The sequence below is a fragment of the Sodiomyces alkalinus genome (assembly GCF_003711515.1).
Source record: "Sodiomyces alkalinus F11 unplaced genomic scaffold SODALscaffold_2, whole genome shotgun sequence".
NCBI lineage: Eukaryota > Fungi > Ascomycota > Sordariomycetes > Glomerellales > Plectosphaerellaceae > Sodiomyces > Sodiomyces alkalinus.
Window position 1 is genome coordinate 3,813,913 of NW_021167080.1, and position 14,384 is coordinate 3,828,296.

At 55.6% G+C, this 14,384-nt stretch overlaps 5 protein-coding genes and 2 non-coding genes across 7 annotated transcripts; 2 read left to right on the plus strand and 5 right to left on the minus strand.

Moving 5' to 3' along the window:
- Positions 1 to 190: 190 nt before the first annotated feature.
- On the plus strand, positions 191 to 3,598 carry SODALDRAFT_343141 (beta-glucosidase). Its single transcript, XM_028613114.1, has 2 exons — positions 191 to 1,523; positions 1,644 to 3,598. The coding sequence occupies exons 1-2, from the start codon at positions 580 to 582 to the stop codon at positions 3,547 to 3,549; spliced, it is 2,850 nt and encodes a 949-aa protein (XP_028468773.1). The 5' UTR covers positions 191 to 579; the 3' UTR covers positions 3,550 to 3,598.
- Positions 3,599 to 6,166: 2,568 nt separating this feature from the next.
- On the plus strand, positions 6,167 to 7,153 carry SODALDRAFT_322209 (hypothetical protein; the record flags this gene model as incomplete). The annotated part of the gene is made up of 3 exons (XM_028609696.1): positions 6,167 to 6,250; positions 6,395 to 6,708; positions 6,982 to 7,153. 3 exons carry the CDS (start codon positions 6,167 to 6,169, stop codon positions 7,151 to 7,153), a joined length of 570 nt encoding a protein of 189 aa, XP_028468774.1.
- Positions 7,154 to 7,802: 649 nt separating this feature from the next.
- Positions 7,803 to 7,891, minus strand: SODALDRAFT_t66. Its single transcript has one exon. It is a non-coding gene; the product is annotated as a tRNA-Glu (tRNA).
- A 20-nt stretch (positions 7,892 to 7,911) lies between these two features.
- SODALDRAFT_t65 lies at positions 7,912 to 7,982 on the minus strand. The gene has a single exon. It is a non-coding gene; the product is annotated as a tRNA-Gly (tRNA).
- On the minus strand, positions 7,941 to 8,319 carry SODALDRAFT_108805 (hypothetical protein). Its single transcript, XM_028606530.1, has one exon. The coding sequence runs from the start codon at positions 8,172 to 8,174 to the stop codon at positions 7,977 to 7,979; it is 198 nt and encodes a 65-aa protein (XP_028468775.1). The 5' UTR covers positions 8,175 to 8,319; the 3' UTR covers positions 7,941 to 7,976.
- On the minus strand, positions 7,990 to 10,706 carry SODALDRAFT_349085 (MFS general substrate transporter). Its single transcript, XM_028613406.1, has 2 exons — positions 8,809 to 10,706; positions 7,990 to 8,698 (listed from the first exon to the last, which is right to left on the minus strand). The coding sequence occupies exons 1-2, from the start codon at positions 10,339 to 10,341 to the stop codon at positions 8,405 to 8,407; spliced, it is 1,827 nt and encodes a 608-aa protein (XP_028468776.1). The 5' UTR covers positions 10,342 to 10,706; the 3' UTR covers positions 7,990 to 8,404.
- A 155-nt stretch (positions 10,707 to 10,861) lies between these two features.
- SODALDRAFT_376698 (MFS general substrate transporter) lies at positions 10,862 to 14,351 on the minus strand (the record flags this gene model as incomplete). The annotated part of the gene is made up of 11 exons (XM_028614836.1): positions 10,862 to 10,895; positions 11,279 to 11,367; positions 11,510 to 11,611; positions 11,714 to 11,946; positions 12,014 to 12,154; positions 12,273 to 12,343; positions 12,445 to 12,960; positions 13,083 to 13,360; positions 13,457 to 13,932; positions 14,035 to 14,185; positions 14,280 to 14,351. The coding sequence occupies 11 exons, from the start codon at positions 14,349 to 14,351 to the stop codon at positions 10,862 to 10,864; spliced, it is 2,163 nt and encodes a 720-aa protein (XP_028468777.1).
- Positions 14,352 to 14,384: the final 33 nt, after the last annotated feature.

Here is a 14,384-nt window from a genome sequence, read left to right on the forward strand (position 1 = left end):
GCAGGTGGGCCGGTGAGCGTGGGGAGGTGGGAGGAGACACTCCACTGTAGCTCCCCGCTCCCCGCCCCCCACTGTGACACTGCAGCAACAAACAGTACAACGTACGGAGTAATAGCACTTGGACCTTCTGTTTGTTCGGCAGCAAGCTGAGCACATCTCAACCCCTTCGTCTTTTCTCTCTTCCTTCCCCCACCCACCCCTTCCCACCCAGAATATTTCCTCCTTTTATAATTTTCTTTTCCCACTTATCCCTTCCGTTCTCAGCCTCTTCTATTTTGCTTTACCCCCTCAGTTTTTTTCGAGCGAATTGGGAAGGTATCTGGCGGTCAGGGCCTGGTCAGTTCTGTCTCTTCGTTCGAACAAACCTCACAACGACGACGAGAAGGTCAATCCACCGGCAGGGCAGTCAAATCATCTTGAAACGGGCTCGATGTTCCTAAAACGATACGGTTGATTCGCTACAACGTACTCTTCATCGAACTTTTCCAAGCCTGTCAGCTCGGAAGTTGCTGTCCCAAGTCTCCTACCTAATTGCTCCGAGACACACCGTCGTCCCCCTGGACACCACTCGTCTCGACCATGGATCCGAGCAGCAAACGACTCCTGTCCGACGACGGCAGCAGACGTCGTCGCTCACAGGATTCAGACTCCGACATTGACGTGACCGAACACCTTAGGCCCAAGTCTACAGCGACATCTACACAACCTGCCTTCCTCGGCGGCCCGCGGCCCGGTCCGTTTTCCTCGCTCCGCAGACCTTTCAAAGGCCGGTCCAGATGCTGTGTCATCGTCACCTGCGTCCTTCTCGGACTCTGGGCCATCCTCAGCGCCGGGGGTGCCGTTTTCTACACCAAGTACAAGGAGGCACCCCCCACCGGGGAGTCTCCCCCTTGGTACCCTGCTCCGAAGGGCGGCACCCTCAAATCCTGGGCCGATAGTTACAAGAAGGCCGCCGACATGGTCTCCCGCATGACTCTTCCCGAGAAAGTGAACATCACCACTGGCACCGGTTGGAGGATGGGTCTGGCCGTCGGCACCACCGGCCCGGCTCTGCACGTCGGCTTCCCTCAGCTGCAGCTTCAGGACGGCCCTCTCGGTATTCGCTTCGCCGACAACGCCACCGCTTGGCCGGCCGGTATTACCACCGGCGCCACCTTCAACAAGGAGCTCTTTTATCTGCGTGGGAAGGGTCACGGCCTCGAAACCCGGCAGAAGGGCATCCACGTCCTCCTCGGCCCGTGTGTGGGCCCTCTCGGCCGTATGCCAGCCGGAGGCCGCAACTGGGAAGGTTTTGGCTCCGACCCCTACCTCCAGGGCATTGCTGCCGCCGAGACCATCAAGGGCGTCCAGGACCAGGGCGTCATGGCCACCATCAAGCATTTCGTTGCCAACGAACAGGAGCATTTCCGCCAGAGTTGGGAGTGGGGCCTGCCCAACGCCCTCTCCGCCAACATCGATGACCGTACCCTCCATGAGCTCTACGCATGGCCCTTTGCTGACTCGATCAGGGCCGGCGTGGCCAGGCAAGTCAATCCACTCCCATTCCTTCCCCCCCCCCCCCCCCCCCCCCCCCCCCCCTCTGCTTTTCCCCCCTTTCTCGCTTATCACGCACACCCCATGCTAACCGCGCTTTGGACTTTTAGTGTCATGTGCTCGTACAACATGGTCAACAACAGCTACGCCTGCGACAACTCCAAACTCATGAACGGCATTCTCAAGGACGAGATGGGCTTCCAGGGTTTCGTCATGTCCGATTGGCTGGCCCAACGCTCTGGTGTCGGCAGTGCCCTGGCCGGCCTGGACATGACCATGCCCGGTGACGGTCTTTTTTGGGAAGATGGCAAGTCCCTCTGGGGCGGCGAGCTGTCGAGAGCCGTTCTCAACGGTTCCGTCCCCGTCGACAGGTTGAACGACATGGTCGTCCGTATCGTTGCGGCCTGGTATCAGCTCGGCCAGGACAACAAGGAACTCTACCCCGAGGAGCTGCCCAACTTCTCCTCGTGGACCAATGAAAAGATGGGCGTACTCGCCCCGGGTAGCAAGACGCCGCAGGAGGAATCTGAGGTCAACCAATACGTCCAGGTGCTGCTGCCTCATAAGGACCTTGCTCGTCAGGTCGCTGCCGAAGGAACCGTCCTCTTGAAGAATGAGGGTGTTCTGCCTATCAGCAGGGACGGGCTGGTCGGCATCGAGCAGAAGAAGCTTCACGATGGCAAGCTCAAGGTCGGTGTTTTCGGAGAAGACGCTGGTCCCGGCAAAGGTCCCAACTACTGCAAAGACCGCGGTTGCAACCAGGGTACTCTGGCCGAGGGATGGGGCAGCGGGTCCGCCGAGTTTCCCTACCTCATCACGCCCGCTGAGTCCCTGAAGAGGGAGTTCGACGAGGACAAGGTGACCATCACCGAGCATCTGGACAACAAGCTCGACTACTACAAGAGAAACCCATCTGTTCTTGCGGAACAGGACATTTGCTTTGTCTTTGCCAACTCGGACGGCGGCGAGGGCTTCCTCGCTTGGGGCAGTGTCGGTGGCGACCGCAACGACCTTTCGCTGCAGAAGGGTGGGGACGACCTGATTGAACACGTCGTCGAGAAGTGTGGAAATGGTAACGGAGACACCGTCGTCGTCATTCACTCCGTGGGCCCCGTTGATATGGAGCGCTGGATTGAGTTGCCCCGCGTGAAGGCCGTGCTGTACGCCAACCTCCCCGGCCAAGAGAGCGGAGATGCGCTGGCGGAGCTCATCTTCGGCGACATGAACCCGAACGGCAAGCTGCCGTACACCATTGCCAAGTCGCTCAAGGATTATGGCGAGGGGGGCCAGATTATGTATCTGCCCAACGGCGTCGTTCCCCAGCAAGACTTCAAGGAGGGCCTCTACATCGACTACCGCCACTTCGACAAGTACAATATCGAGCCCCGCTTCGAGTTCGGGTTCGGCCTGTCGTACACGACGTTTCAGTTCTCGAATGTCAAGGTCAAGTCTGTCAAGGACAAGTCGCCGCTTCCTTCGCCCCGGCCCGCCGCGAGCGCCGAGCCGCCCACCTTCGACGAGTCGATTCCCGATCCCGAGGAGGCCCTGTGGCCCTCCGATCTCCGCCGGCTGGAGCGGTACAACTATCCGTACCTCGACTCCGTCGACGACATCAAGCAGGACCCTTACCCGTACCCAGAGGGATACGATGTCGCTCAGGCCCTCTCCCAGGCGGGCGGCGACCAGGGCGGCAACCCCGACCTGTGGGAGACCTACGTGACCGTGACGGTCGACGTTACCAACACGGGTCCCGTGGCCGGGAAGGTGGTTCCCCAGCTTTACCTGTCGTACCCCGACACCGAGCCCGAGATTGACTTCCCGGTCCGCGTCCTCCGCGGGTTCGAGAAGTTCAACCTGGAGAAGGGCGAGAAGAAGAGCGTTTCGTTTGACCTGACGCGGAGGGACCTCAGCTACTGGGATGTCGTGCAGCAGAATTGGGTCATGGTTACTTCTGGACAGTACTCGTTTGCCGTCGGGCAGAGTTCAAGGGATCTGCCCGTTGTTGCCAAGTGGTAGGCTGCGACCTGCGCCGTGATAAAATAAGTGAAGAAAAGTGTATTGGGGGCATGAAGACATTTATTTGAGTTGCTTCAAGGGGTTTGGGGGGGGGGGGGGGGGGGGGGGGGGGGGGGGTTGGGGGGGGTATCGAGCTTTTCGGAAAGGTACTTGGGACTACGAATGACTACGAATGGGGAAAACGGGCCTAACCACGTCTTGGCAAAATAAGAGCATCTGGAGAGATCTGAATACCATAGTAGAGAATCAAACTTGGACACGAAATTTGTTCGCCCTTAGGGCACCAGGCTTCTCCAACCAAGCTACTGGAGCAATCTCTCGACGTTTGGACCGTCCTTCGATTTGCCATTCTGCTCCATTGGGAGGCAGCCCAGGACCATTGACCAAAGGATCAAATTGTGAAACAAATATTTTGAGGGGAAAAAATAGAATCTGTCAGATTTATGTGATAATGGAGCAAGGCGCTTCTGGGCTCTTCCTTGATGTTGATATGTTTGAGAGTTGCGAGATGTAATTATGTTGGAACTGATGAGGCTTAAAGAAGGGGCATGCTGATTCATCAGGGCGCTAAAAAAAGAACACACTAAGCCATAGATGGCTGGCCTGTGCTTTAAAGTTGCGGGGTATTTTGAGCGTTTGGGATTGGCAGAGCCACAGCTGGGCCCGGACCAGACGATCGATGGGAGGCGGTGAAAACGGGCTAGACCCGTGACCAGAACGTGAACTCGGGTCAAGCAGATCATGCAATCATGCAACGGGCTGTCTAAGAGAACGCCTTTTTCACGTCTATATACGTGTCGATATATGCCAACCATGTGGCGCTCTATTCTCACTGTAGAGTGAAGATGCTCATATGGTTCTAAGTGGAGTTCTTCCGGGATGTCACCATTCGAGGGTACGTACCATGGTTCACACCCCATCCCGCCCACCACAGGCAAAGCCGGGTTTTGAGTGCCGAGTTTTGGACAAGTGCACAAAACGGTTGCAATGAGGTGCATCGCGGAACGATTTCGGCCGACGTCTCCCAACCCCTGGCCTAGGGCAAGACCAACGTCTATCGGGCGTTTATTAGGCCTCCAACGGTGGCGGACGGAGCGCGGCCGCGCTTATAAGCGCGTCATCCAATCATATTACAAGAATTGCCGGGGTCTTACCCCACGCTAAGGTTGGACATGGGGTCGAAGACTCGAAGGAGCTGCCCCGCCACCTCTGAGCTTGTTGACTTCTACATCTCTTGTTTCTCATCGTGTTTTGTTTCGGCGGCTCCGCAATCTCACGCGATATGATCTCTTGCCCCACGTTTTCTTGGCGACCTCTTTCCGTAGCAGTCTGGCACTCGATCTATTAGTCCGATTCCTATATTCCCCGGCCAGAAGAGACGATCGGTGTCCAAAGGTACCTTCCGTCCTTGGGAGGACGAACTTCCTTTGCTGTGTGCCATAGGTATGCCCTCTACAATGCCAGGGAAGTATTATTCCTTTCTTTTACAACGAGACTATCTGATAGTCCTGGAGCCGTGTCCACTCATCCAGCAATTGGAGTTCCGAACTTCGAAGATTCCACTTGCCAGCCCGTAATTTTCACTCTTCAGTGACTTCGTGTCGAAAGTCAAGCTCTGCACTTTCCCGAGAAATAACATATGCTACGATGCAGGCATGCCTACTGTCCAAAATCAGAGCAGGCCCTTGATCTTGCTGGGGCATAGTCAACGAGCTATCTTTGTAGGGTGCGAAGACGGCCACGTGCGGTACACTGGAGTCATCCCCATCTGGACTTGAAACCTCTCCCGTCGTGGGCCTCTCAATCGTTCAGCCCTATCTATTACTGGTGCATCATGACAGGGAAGCGCATGGGCTGCACGATAAGGTAGGGTACCCAATTTGGACAACCACGACTAACCCTGCTCCTTGGCACTCTACCCCTGTCCGCCCCACCACGAACCGCCTCTCTGTTATATCCTCTATCGCCCCGAATGTCTCGGGTCGTGAGGATCCCTTGTCGGTTGCCCATTGTATTTTCGGCGGTTTCCAGAATGGTGGATGTCAGTTCCCGGAGACCCGTTAGCCCCTTGTGGCCCTGGCGGTCCGGGCGTACCCGTACCTGTAGCGCCTCCGTCTATCTTCATCATACCTTGTCTTCACGACTCCGATCACTGCCAGCTTCCCGGTTTTGTTCCCTTCGAATAGCCGAACGCACTAGGCAAGGGTTCCTCGATCCTTCTGCCTCCCATCTGGAAGTTGGAACGTCTCCCGGCGATGGTTTCGCCTTTTGGCAGGTTTTCTTCGCCGGCGGTCTCCGCACCATCACCTCTCTCTTCCATAATTATACCATCTCACGATCGCAAGAAGATCGCCATCATCTTCAACTCTAACCACGGAGGCCTCTTCTTACAAAGGCATAGTGCTTGGATTAACATCAAGGAGGGAGATCATGATATAAAGTCTGTCGAAACTCACCTGAACATGGGCATCCCTTGTTGCAAGCAAGAGCAAAGATATCATCCGATCACTCCAGCTCAAGATAGGCACCGACTTCGACACTCTCCTCACCCTTACGCCCACTTCGAACCTCCAGGACTTTTGGACTATCACCAAGCATCTCCTCCTCCTCCTCCGTCATGTCGCCTCACCCATCTACCGGATCGAGCCACCGGAGCTCTGGTAGCAGTTACTCGGGGGGCTCCGGGTCGAGGCATCTCCGGGTAAGTGAACCAACTGTCACTGCCAAGCGCATACGACATGAGACTTGTGGAAGACACCATCTCGTCCCGCCCTAGAAACCTAAAAGGGCAGGAGTAAACACGGGTCAATGAACGAGAAAGAGCGAGGCTAACTCTCCTGTCCAGAGGTCACTTCAAGAACTGATCGACGCTCTCCTCACCCACCGCGTCAATACCCTCACGGAACTCTGTCGCATAGAGAAGGTTGCGGCCGCCTGCGAGAGGGCCGAAGAGACCCAGGCATTCCAAGAGCCCATGACGCTGGCGTGGAACTACTACGTCACCAGCAACCAGTTCCTGATGGAGCTGCAGGGCCTCACGAGAGCGTACCCGTTCCACGGGGATATAGTCCACGATGCGCACATGCAAGTTCGCAGTGATCCGGATTCGAATCGCAGTTGGAACCTTGCTTGGCTGATCTTGACCAAAATCAAAGAAGAGTACGTCAGCAGTGATTCTCTTTTCTGCCCCTTTTCCCCCATCTCTTTTTGCGTTCACCTTTCCCGTCGTCCTGTCTCTGCTGGACTCTGTGTTTCCTTCCCATGGTGGGGAAAAGGGGTCTCCCAACAATTCGGACAGAATAACCGCAGTGGAGAAGGAAACGAAAAAAAAAACGGAAAAAAAGGGAGAGAAGAAAAAAGAAAAAAAAAAAACATTCGACACAATGGCGCATCCCGCTAACTCTTCGGTCCGGTGACCCTCTCACCGAACAGGAACTTGATTTCCGAGTACGCCGCTCTGGAAGCAAATAAGCCCGAGATGTGGGGCGGGCGGGACCCGTCGCCGCAAGAGGCGCAGCAGCTACGCATGCTATTCGAGGACGAGTGGACAAGGGCCGTGAACCGTATGCTGCGGCATTGGACGAGCCCGCCGACTTGGTATTAAAGGGGAAGGGAAACGATATGGCGGGAGTTGTCAGAGAATGGAATGGGGGAGAAGCCACTTCGGGTTGGAACGCCGAAGCGAAGGATGGGACTGAGTGGGGGGGGGGTTTTGTTTCTCGGGACGTGCATGGCATGAGAGAATGGGCGGATATATTTATAGAGGTACAGCTTTGATAGATCATAGAGAGGTAGGTAGGTACACACCAGTCATTCATATTGGACAGAGGTACGCCACGCGTGAAATCCCCATGGGTCGGTTCGTACGGTTGGGACGCCTACAAACCACTTCAATGGAAGACTGACTTGACCTTTTCTTCACCTTCAACCGGTCTACAATCGATAGTCTGAGGCTTCGAAGCATTTCACACGATGGACCCATTGAACTTCGTATGGGTTATTATAGGAGGCACGAATCGTAATGAGTAATCTTGTATAGCTTTGAGGCTAGTGTTCGAGAATCCCCACTTGCGCTGCGGAAACCGCCATGACGGGCCGTTGTCGCGTCGCGTCTTTTTTCTTTTTCCTTTTTCCTTTTTTTTCTTCTTCTTTTTTGTTGTTGTTGAGGAAACAACGACTTTCTTTTCTCAACTAAAAAAAAAAAGTTACACGCATGCTGCCCCCGAAGTACGACGAAAAAGAAAAAGAAAAGATTCCGAACCAGGGAGTCGAACCCTGGGCCTGTCGGCGCTACAGCTCAAAGCTTGAGAGCGACAAATGTTAACCGTTACACCAGTTCGGAAAATGGTGGCTGAAAACCCTTGCGTGAACTGGGAATCGAACCCAGGGCTCCCCGATGGCAACGGAGAATTTTACCACTAAACCATTCACGCTTCTTGGGTTGCTGCGGTCTCGGCGTCGTAGCTGTTGAGGGTTGAGGGTCCTACTGAGTACTGTGTACGGAGACGAAAATGCGAAAGTAAAATACGCAAAAAAACAAGAGGAAACAAAGATATGAGAAGAAGAAAAAAGAGAAAAAAAAGGGGTCTTGTATATCCTGTATACTGTCCAACACCGAGCGCCATCACTTACTCCTGTGTCCTTATCGCTGTCCGGCCTCGAACCCATAACCCCCTGCGACTGCACATGCCTTTCTATCCAGAGGCAGTATTGCAAAGCCCTGTTTCTTGACCCTTCCCGGTTCAAACGCCGTGTAAAGCAAATGCGTACAGAGACACGTCTCGTTTCAATTCCTCCCTTATAAAAGTACATCCCAATAATGGAACTCAGTCGGTTTCTGTGCGCGAAGGGCACCCTATAACTGGCTTTCGTCGTCTATCGAGTCGTCGTCCTCGTCGTCCTCGTTCCCCACCCAGTCATCGCTTTCGAGCCCTCTGTTCTTGATGAGCATGGAACAGAGCCAGCCCACAAAGGCAACACCGCCGAAGATGCCCCAGACAAGAGCCTCCCCTTTCGGTTGCACATCCATGGAAAGCGTGAACAGGGCGCCGGACAGGAAAGGACCAACGCTGCGACCGGCAGCGGACAAGCTCTGAGCCATTCCGTTGAGCGTGCCGAGCGTGCCGTTGTTCGGAGCGCAGTTGGTGATCTACCGTTTTTTTTCGTCAGTGGACTAAGACACTCGAGGGACGAAAAAAAAAAGGCAAGGGAGGGGGAGAGGAAAATGGGTTTGAGTGGTTTGGTTGAAAGAAAACTTACCAGCAACATTACGGACGACAGCCCTCCCACAGCGCAGATATTCTTGATGATCAGGACAGACACGAGCTCGGCGTACAGCCAACCCTGTCCCGTGCCGATGCCCAGAGGTGGTTCGTCGTCCCGGTAGCCTACCCAGGGCATGAGGGTCATGCTGACGGCAAGACCGCACAGAGCGATGCGGTAGGTCCCGAGGTTCCCCAGATGCGTCTTAACGTGCTGGAAGATGAAGGCCTGGAACACGATGGTGGCCACCCCAGCCACGCTGAGAATGGTGCCAATGATTCCGGGCGACAGGTTGCGGCCGGTAGGAGGTTTGGCGTCGGCGAAGATGGGGTAGAGGCCGTTGAAGGAGATGTTGGCCAACTGGAAGACGAGGTAGGTAAGGAGAACGAGGACGGTGTTGCGGTCGAGCAGTTGGCGCCACGTGGTGTGCTCGTCATCCTTGTCGTCGTCGGGGTTTCCATTCGCCGTGTTGGGATGCAAAAGTCCCCGAGACTCATGTGATTCCCCTTGGTCTTGGTCCTCCTCTTCATCGAAGTCGTCTTCCTCATCATAGTCGTCATACCTGATCACAGGACGCACGCCTCGGCGGGGCCAGCGAGAGCTCCAACTGTTCCGACGGGGCGGCTCCGAGGGACGCCAAGTCTTAGCCCACGCCCTCTGAAGCCATTGGGGAACCCATGTCTCTATATGCAGCCCGTCGAAGCTCTCGAGGGTTTCCTCGAAAAAGAGGGTCACGACTACGACGCTGAAAAGGAGCAGCATGGCGCTGACAAGGTTGGGGGCGAGATACGGGTATGAATGGTCGAATTTGCCGACGAGCAGGCCGCCGACGGCCGGGCCGGTAATGCTGCCAAGGGAGTAGATGACGGGGAGCCAGGTGAAGGCGCGGCTCTGGTTGGAGCGGTCGGTGACCTCGCCGAGGACGGTGGGGACGACGGCGGCGTTGCCGTTGAGCAGGCCCATGGCGACGTGAACGACGACGACCTGCCAGTAGGACCGGCAGAAGCCGAAGGCGATGAAACAGCCCATGAGGAGGAAGGTACCGAGGACCATGGTGAGCTTCCGGCCGACAAGGTCGGACAGGTAGCCCCAGAGAAGGTTGGTGGACAGCTGGGCGAGGGCGAAGGAGGAAGCGAGGATACCGACGTAGAGGCCGGCTTCATTCTCTCCAACCTCCGGGAAGGACTCGACCATCTGAGGTAGGTACGGGGAGATGGAGTTGAGGGCAGTCTGCTCGGCGAGGGAGAGGATGGCGAGGAGACCAAGCTGGCGGATAGGTAGCGGGGTCTCCTCGTGGGGCGACTGGCGGCCGGAGGAGACGCCCTCATCCCCTAGCCTCGCGGACCGCGCACCGGGAGTCTTGGGAGAAGGAAGCGGAAAGGTCTGGTATCGATATGTGGATTCGCGACTGATGATAGGACGGGCGTGACGACCGCCTTCGAAGCTCGGCATGGGCTCACCGGCGTGGAAAGAGCCAACCCGGGAGCCAGCCGCTATGCGACGCAGGTTGGGTCGACCGCTAGGTCTCATGGCTTGTATATATTGTGTTGTCTCTTGCTATGTTGGAGGGAAGGTAGAGCTTCGTGCCGGGCATCGGCGAGGACGATACAGATAGTGGCGACGGCAACAGGGGACCGTGTAAGAGTGTATAGAGGTGATGTTTATCGTTTGTTTGGGAGAAAAAACAACAGAAAATTGGTCGCGGTCGAGGTCGATCGGAGGGGCTCAGCGAAGGGTTCGAGTCGGTCTTGCGAAGGAGTGACGTAGATGAGCAAAGGAAACGTAGATTGAGTTGGGGTCGACGGAGGCGAAATCGAGCAAGGACTTTCATGAAAATAAAAATCGACCAGCCTTCCTTTTCTTCTTGGAGCTAGGAGAACTCGGTCGAGGATGTCAGAAGGAAAAGAGGGAAGAAAAAGAAAACGAATGCGCGTCATGGTCAGAGACGGGCCAGACGGCGGGGATACCTAGGTAAGGTCCAGTACGTAGGTACCTCGAGCTAAGTACCTTACCCGTACGCCATACCCGTACCCCGCATGTACCTACCTTTCTAAACAACCTCAGTGGTGGTGTTGCGGCGGCACCTGACAGTGACAGCCCTGTGAAGCTACCGAGTTACCCAATCCGCATACGCGATTGTGTGTGGTGGTTTGCAGATCCCGGAGGTTTCCTTCCCGGTTCGCTTAGCGAGTGCTAAAAACTCGTAGGTGCGTCATACCGACATGTCCGTACAAAGTACATGCCAAGCATCGATACCTGTACACGTGAAGTTCTTTTACCTAGGTACGACGTTGAAAAAAATAAACCTTATACCTAAGGTATTTCAGTCATCTCCGTATTCAGTTTTCTCGATTGTCTCGACTCATCTCGTCCGCCTCTTTTTCTCTTTCAGCCGTTCGACAACGCCCAACACTTACTCAGTATAACAAGGTTTTCGAGGAAGAGATGTACGAAGTATACTTCGTACAGCCAATCGCCGATGTGGGGCTCGCATTGTGTTGAGCTTGGAAAAACGTCGTGCCTCGGAGGATCTCTGACGACGCCAGATTTCTTGTACTGGCAGCGAAAAGGATTCCTCTTGCTTTGAAAACGCTACTTTGGCGATGGACTTTGTGAGATGGAGTTACCGCGGGAGTTTCTGAAGAGGCACAATCTGGACACCACCTCACCAGACACCTATCGAACTCGGATGATTCACAAAGCAGAATGTCCTTGACGACGTGGGGACGACGTGGCGACAACATTCACGACTTTCCCGGCACTTCTCTTTCCGCTTGCTTCTTACTGCGTGTTTTCCAGCCTGCATTGACCAAATTGGTGTTCGATCTCGCTGTCTCTCTATCTCGACATTTACAACACCACCGGATCGTTGTCGGCAAGACTCGAATTCTGTTTAGAACACATAGCGGAAGGTCAGATTCTCCCGGTCCGTCAAGTCCTCCCAAGCGTGCACCACGTAATCCTTGCTTGCCTCCTGCACGCCGGCGGCTGCCAGGGCGTCCCGCTTCTTGTTCTGCCGCACGAGGTAGAACCGCAGCGCCATAATCACCAGTACCAGGACGCTGTAGCATCCCAGGTGTGTCGCAAAGGCGATGTAGTACCGGGGGGCGTCCCAGGAAAGGAACACTTGAGGGCCTGAGTTGGGGAGGGCAGGTTAGTATATGCGAATGGTGGGAACGCAAAGAAACGGGGCGCTATTCACCGATTGCATTGCCGGCGGCCCAGCAGATGAAGTTCAGGGCGACGGCCACCGTCTTCTTGGTCTGGCCGGCGATGTTCCGCGAGATGAGCGACAGCGCCAGTGTCTGGGCGGCCCAGAAAGAAAGGGTGATGTAGTAGCTGACTGTCAATTGGGTGTCAGTTTTGTCCGTTCATGAGTCATGACACCAGTGAATTTGCTCCTCCTACGAGGCGCAGGGGCAGCGAAGGGACACGACCACATCGACAAAGGAGCAACATACTTAGAAGCCCAATATTCCGCGACCGGTCTCCTGGGAGGACCGTCATGAGCAAGATGGTACCGACGAAGGACCTGAAAATCCCCCACCGTCAAGGTTAGTCACCTAAAAACCCCCCCAACTAGACCGAGCCTGCTTGTTGAATTCAAAGAGGTAAGACGGGTCAAAGACTTACGGAATACAATAAACGAGCATGATCCACAGGTTCTGGCTCGTCTTCTTGACCAGCCAGCTGGAGCTCATCAGGACGATGATGATATAGAAGCCCAGCACCATGGCGAGAAGTTGGGTCTCCAGGACGCTGAAGCCGAAGCTATTGATGATGATGTTGGCGAAGGCGCCGAGGCCCGAGGTCGGCAGCGTGGTGCAGATGGAGATCATGCAGTAGCCCCAGACCTGAGGGTCGGCGAGCCCTTCCACGAACTGCTTCTTCTTGAACTCGCGGTTCTGGATTCCCGTCTGGTTGTCTCGCACGCGCTCCACCATCTCGTGCTTCTCCTCCTCGGTGAAGCACTTGGCCCGCATGGGCGAGTCGGGCATCCACCACCCGACCCAGAAGCCGTAGATGACCGAGATGATGCCGTATGATAGGAACAGCCACTGCCACGACTTGAGCGGCCCCGATGTGATCAAGCTGAAGCAGTAGGCGAGCAGGCCGCCCACGATTTGCTGCGCACCGTTCATCATATACCTTGTATCATGAGAAGCGGGTACGTTAGCTCTCCTATTTTGCTTTGCTGGGCAGGCGTACGAGGCATGGTAAATGATGCCCGGAGAGAAGGGGGCCAAGGTCAGGGTCAACCGACTACACACCAGTATGTCACACGCGCGGCTTGTTCCTCACGACGGTACCACATGGATGAAAGGAGGACGAAGGCGGGTTGGCAAACGGACTCGAAGGTTCCGAGAAGGGTACGGACGATGACGAGACCGGTAAAGTTTCGACAGGCGGCGTGGCAAGCTAGAACCGTTCCCCACGCAATGATGCAACCGCTGAGGTACTTTGCGATGGGCACGCGAGCCAGCAGCCAGTTCTGAGGGTATTCGACCACGAGAGTTGCGAGGTAAATCACCGTGGTGAGCCAGGAGAACTGTTTCCCCTCACACCCCCCCAAGACCCCCATAGCTGTTAGCCTCGCTCATTCTTCCTTTGTGAATTGGAAGGGAAGGAGAGAGAGGAACCGCACTTCTTGCTTCAAGCCACCGCTGGCATCAACCAGACCCGTGTCCTCGGGAAGACCCATGATAGAGGCAAAGGAAATCGTGCCCTTGTCGATAGCCTGGAGGAAGTACGTCAAGATCATGACGACAAGGACGCGGCGGTCGACTTTTCGGCGGAGCTCGTCGTTGCGCTCGGGGGAGATGTAGATGCGATCTTCGGCGACATATTTGGCCAGCTCCTTGTCGATTTTACCGTATCGCTGTTGATTCTTGCTGTCCATATCGATCGATTGGACTTCGGGGTCTTCGGAGTGGATGATTTCATCGTTGTCCCTCTTGTCGCCCGAGCCGCGGCCTTCGGGGACGTCTGGGGCAGAACCCTTGGGAGGGGAGTTGACGGCGTTGGGGTTGGGAACCTCGGTGGAAGACATGGTGGCCGGAGAGTGTGAGCAAATATGGACAAAGATGGAAACAAGGGAACAGATGATGTTTGGGGTCGAGGCTGAGGAGACAGGAGCCGCAGGAAGGACCTCCAATTCGGCAGGGTAGGAGGGCAGAAAGGGAGGCAGGGCTCTTTTCCTTCAGCTTGTGCGATCCTCGGAACTGGTGAGAGGGAGATAGAGAGGGGGGCGCTTCTTTATGAGTGTCGGGACGTGACGAGTATCTCCGACCTCCCATCTCCCATCCCCCTCGCCATGGTTTTCCCCGCCGCCCTCCAACCCATCCTTGCTTAGAGCTCGCGAAGCAACTTCAAACTGGGACGTACATTATCAGTTCAACGTGATATGGAGCGCTTTCGTCCTTCGTACTAGGTACAATCAATAAGTACGAGCAAGATGAAAACACAACTTTAGGATTCTCATGTTGGGGGCTCCGGGGTCGAGCCAGGGGGGGTTTCCCCGTGGGGGAAAGGGTACCCATGGGGGTAATGGGGGGGGGGGGCGACTAGGACGT